This window comes from Trichogramma pretiosum, unplaced genomic scaffold (genome assembly GCF_000599845.2).
Source record: "Trichogramma pretiosum strain Unisexual culture from Peru unplaced genomic scaffold, Tpre_2.0 scaffold71, whole genome shotgun sequence".
NCBI classification, from domain to species: domain Eukaryota; kingdom Metazoa; phylum Arthropoda; class Insecta; order Hymenoptera; family Trichogrammatidae; genus Trichogramma; species Trichogramma pretiosum.
Window position 1 is genome coordinate 864,781 of NW_019640814.1, and position 3,575 is coordinate 868,355.

A 3,575-nucleotide genomic window follows, 5' to 3' on the forward strand; every position below is an offset into this window, starting at 1 on the left:
TGAACAATCCAGACCTCTGTATGAAAAGCAGTACATGATCAATAAATTTTTGAGATAATAAAAATATTTTAAATATACATTTTATCACTCCTCCATAAGTGCATTTATGCATAAATTCTTTATTATAGAACTTTTCACAGCTCGCCTTCGGCTCGCGAAAAAATACTTAAAATTAATCACAGCTCGCCTTCGGCTCGCGAAAAAATACTCAAAACTAATCACAGCTCGCCTTCGGTTCGCAAAACCCTCTTCGCATCAAATCTGTATCATTTGCACTGGGCATTATTTTATAGCTCCTCAAAACGTGCGCTTATGCAGAAAAATTTTTTAGACATCAATGGCTGGTGTAGCGGTGTGATTAGGTCTCGTCGTGTTTGCAGCGTTGGGGACGCCGTAGTGCCTCGGCCGCACGCGGCCTCGGCGCCTACAGCGCCCCAAAGCTGCAAACACAACTCGACCGTAATCACACCACTACCAGCCCTTGATGTGTAAATAACTAATANCAAAATGATAAAGTCAGGTAAAAACCTCAACGAAGCGATAAACAAATTTTTGTTAGACTACCGCAGTACAGATCATTGTTCAACAGGTCGATCGCCGGCGTTTATGTTATTTAAACGCGAATTGCGAACGAAATTAGATAGCGTCCGTCCGAACATGTCCGATGAGGTGGAAGAGTCGCGATTGCGCCAGGCGCTCAGTCGCGGGGGATCTCGTAGGGTTCAATTTGCCGAGGGGGAAAGAGTCTGGGTAGACGACTACTCATCTACACAAAAAAAGAAAACCCAAGCGATAATCACATCGCAGTTATCTCCGGTAAATTTTGAAGTCGAAGTGTCACCAGGAAAGCGCTTTAAACGACATGTCGACCAAATGTTGAAATGTAAAACCGATAACGATATAAATAATAGAACACAAGAGACACCTCGGGTCAAAATACCGGAAACTCGACGAGTATCTCAAAGATTGGCGAATAAACGGTTACCAAAGTAACCATCATGTAATTCTATTCTTATTCTCCGAAAGGGGGAAGAAATTGTGGTATAGTCACCAGAGCGCGCACGTATGCGCACTCACATGGTGTCGTACACACCGTGCTCCGAACGATATCAGTATTGTACCGGCACGGGCGCACTCGAGAGCTCTCTGTATCTATCTGTACCACATTCTTATGTAATTCCTAAATAAAGCCTTAAGTAATTAAAATAGAACAATTGTGTTTAATCAATACATTACAGCTTGTATTAATTATACAGGGTGGGAAGCAATCTAAATAGCTTGCAAAGTAAGGGCATCAAAAACCTTATGTCCAACGTATTTTTTACTGGGAATAAAATGGTGACGTTGAATTTGACCTTGAACATAACCTCAAAGCTCCAGCTGTGGAACCCCCATTTTTTTTGTACATTAGAAGAGAGCGGACAATTTTTCATTCGAATGTGCCCTTTGTTTTTTTCCAAGGCGTTCAATACGTAATAAGTGTGAACTTAGCACAGTTTAATAAAAGTACGTACAATACTTGGATCAAAAAGTTCTATATCCATAAATGGGGAATTTTTTGCCAAACTATCGTGAACTCTCGCTACACTCGGACTTCAAACTAACACTCGCACAAGATAGACGTCAGCGATTGAAGATCGGCTGTAACTAACACTAAGTTGGTCCCTTGAACATTTTTAAAACCGAGTTTCACCGTAGCTCTTATTATACAAAGTATGAAAAAAATATAAATATTTACCACTTTCTTGCTTATTTTCAGAAGTTTCTGTGCTAGGAGTAGCGTTAGATGATGGTGATCTTGGATTAAATGAAACTGCTGGAGTCATTCGGTTACTATTATAAGGTCTATTCATTGATCCGAGTAAAGTTCCTAAGCCACTTATGTGACCAACTCCTCCAAATAACTGCATTAATTGCTGCTGCGACATGTTATTCAGTAAATTCTGCAAATCTCCTTCTGGATTAGTAGAACTGGTCCTTTGAGAATTGAGCGTAGGAGGATTATTCAAGATATCATTAATTTTCTTGCACCTTTCTTCATCCATGTCGGTTTTAGCATCCTATCATCAAAATTTAAAATTTTAATCATCCTATCATTAAAAACAATTGAAGTTAAAATTAAAAGTAAATAAGTATTTATAGATCTTTATAGATCGAGAATTATAGATCTCTACAGCGTGAATACATCTTATATTCTTCAAATGAACAAGTATTTATGACACAGTGAACACGAAACAGTACACTGAAAAAATTTTGCACTGAATTAGTGTTCACTTTGGTCTTTTATTGATATCACACTATAGTGTCTTAACTTTAGATTCAACAGTTAACTTGTAAAAAGTTCACGACGATGGTGACAGGGATTTAGGTTCACGGTGAACGCGATTATCAAGCACTTTTTGTTGTCGGGGCGATTGGACTATATTTGAGTAAAATCTTACATAAACGAGCCTATTTTCTTTATACGTTCGAATAATATTGTAAAAACTTTGTTATTTAAAAAAAAAGATATTTTTGCGAAAGAAAAAATATTTCCCGATTTTTTTGACATTTGTTGCTTTTTCGTCCGACACATCATTATCGAATTAAAGGTCAATGTAAACTCAAAACTATCACGTTTTGTCATTGTTAGGGCTGTGCGAGTATCCGATTTTTCGAGTTTTACTCGACTCGAACTCGACTCGCCGAGTTCGAGTCGAGTTCGAGTCGAGTCGGGAAAATTCGAGTACTCGAGTTTTTTCGAATACTCGATTTTCTCTCGAGTACTCGAGTTTTTTCGGGTACTCGAATTTTTTCGAATAATCGATTCTTTTCGAGTACTCGCAATGTATTTAAATTTTAAGTAAATAAATGGTGAATCAACAGTCTCTAGACGTACACACGTACACACAAAAGGAGGGGTCTAGAGACTGTTAATTCATCATTTATTCACTTAAAACTTGAATATATTGCGAGTATTCGAAAAAACTCGATTACTCGAAAAAACTCGAGTACCCGAAAAAACTCGAGTACTCGACAAAAACGCGAGTACCCGAAAAAACTCGAGTACTCAAAAAATCGAGTACTCGACTCGAACTCGAACTCGACGGGTCGAGTTTTTTCGAGTACTCGCACAGCCCTAGTCATTGTTCACAAAAATATCCTTATTAAACTTGATAAAATTAATCTCAAAAGTTTTGTTATGAAGGAAATAAATACCCATTTTTTGATATTTATTATTGTTTCTTAGTTATTACGGTTTAAAAAATTGAAATGTTACGGAACGTAACGTAACTTTCACGAATAAAGATCCAATAGTTATTTACATACCAAGGGCGAGAAGCTTCTAAGCCCTTGGTATATAAAAATTTTTTCTGCCTTAGCGCACGTTTCGAGCGCTCCTCGACTGTACGCCCATCTCCTCGACTTGTATTCAATGATTTCAGTGCGAGGAGAAGCCCAAATCTTCTGGACCATACTCGCATTCATTACTGAATACTGAGCACGCTCAGCGCGTAATCAGCCTCAACTGACATGCTCATTATCGATAACGCAATTTACCGTCACGCGTGAAGCCAAATTCTTGTCACAGTGAC

The 3,575-nt window shown here is 38.2% G+C and overlaps 1 protein-coding gene across 1 annotated transcript; it reads right to left on the reverse strand.

The window, feature by feature from the left end:
- Positions 1-1,600: 1,600 nt before the first annotated feature.
- On the reverse strand, positions 1,601-2,056 carry LOC106651478 (proteasomal ubiquitin receptor ADRM1 homolog). The gene is made up of 2 exons (XM_023461949.1): positions 1,739-2,056; positions 1,601-1,665 (listed from the first exon to the last, which is right to left on the reverse strand). The coding sequence occupies exons 1-2, from the start codon at positions 2,043-2,045 to the stop codon at positions 1,601-1,603; spliced, it is 372 nt and encodes a 123-aa protein (XP_023317717.1). The 5' UTR covers positions 2,046-2,056.
- Between the last annotated feature and the right edge of the window lie 1,519 nt (positions 2,057-3,575).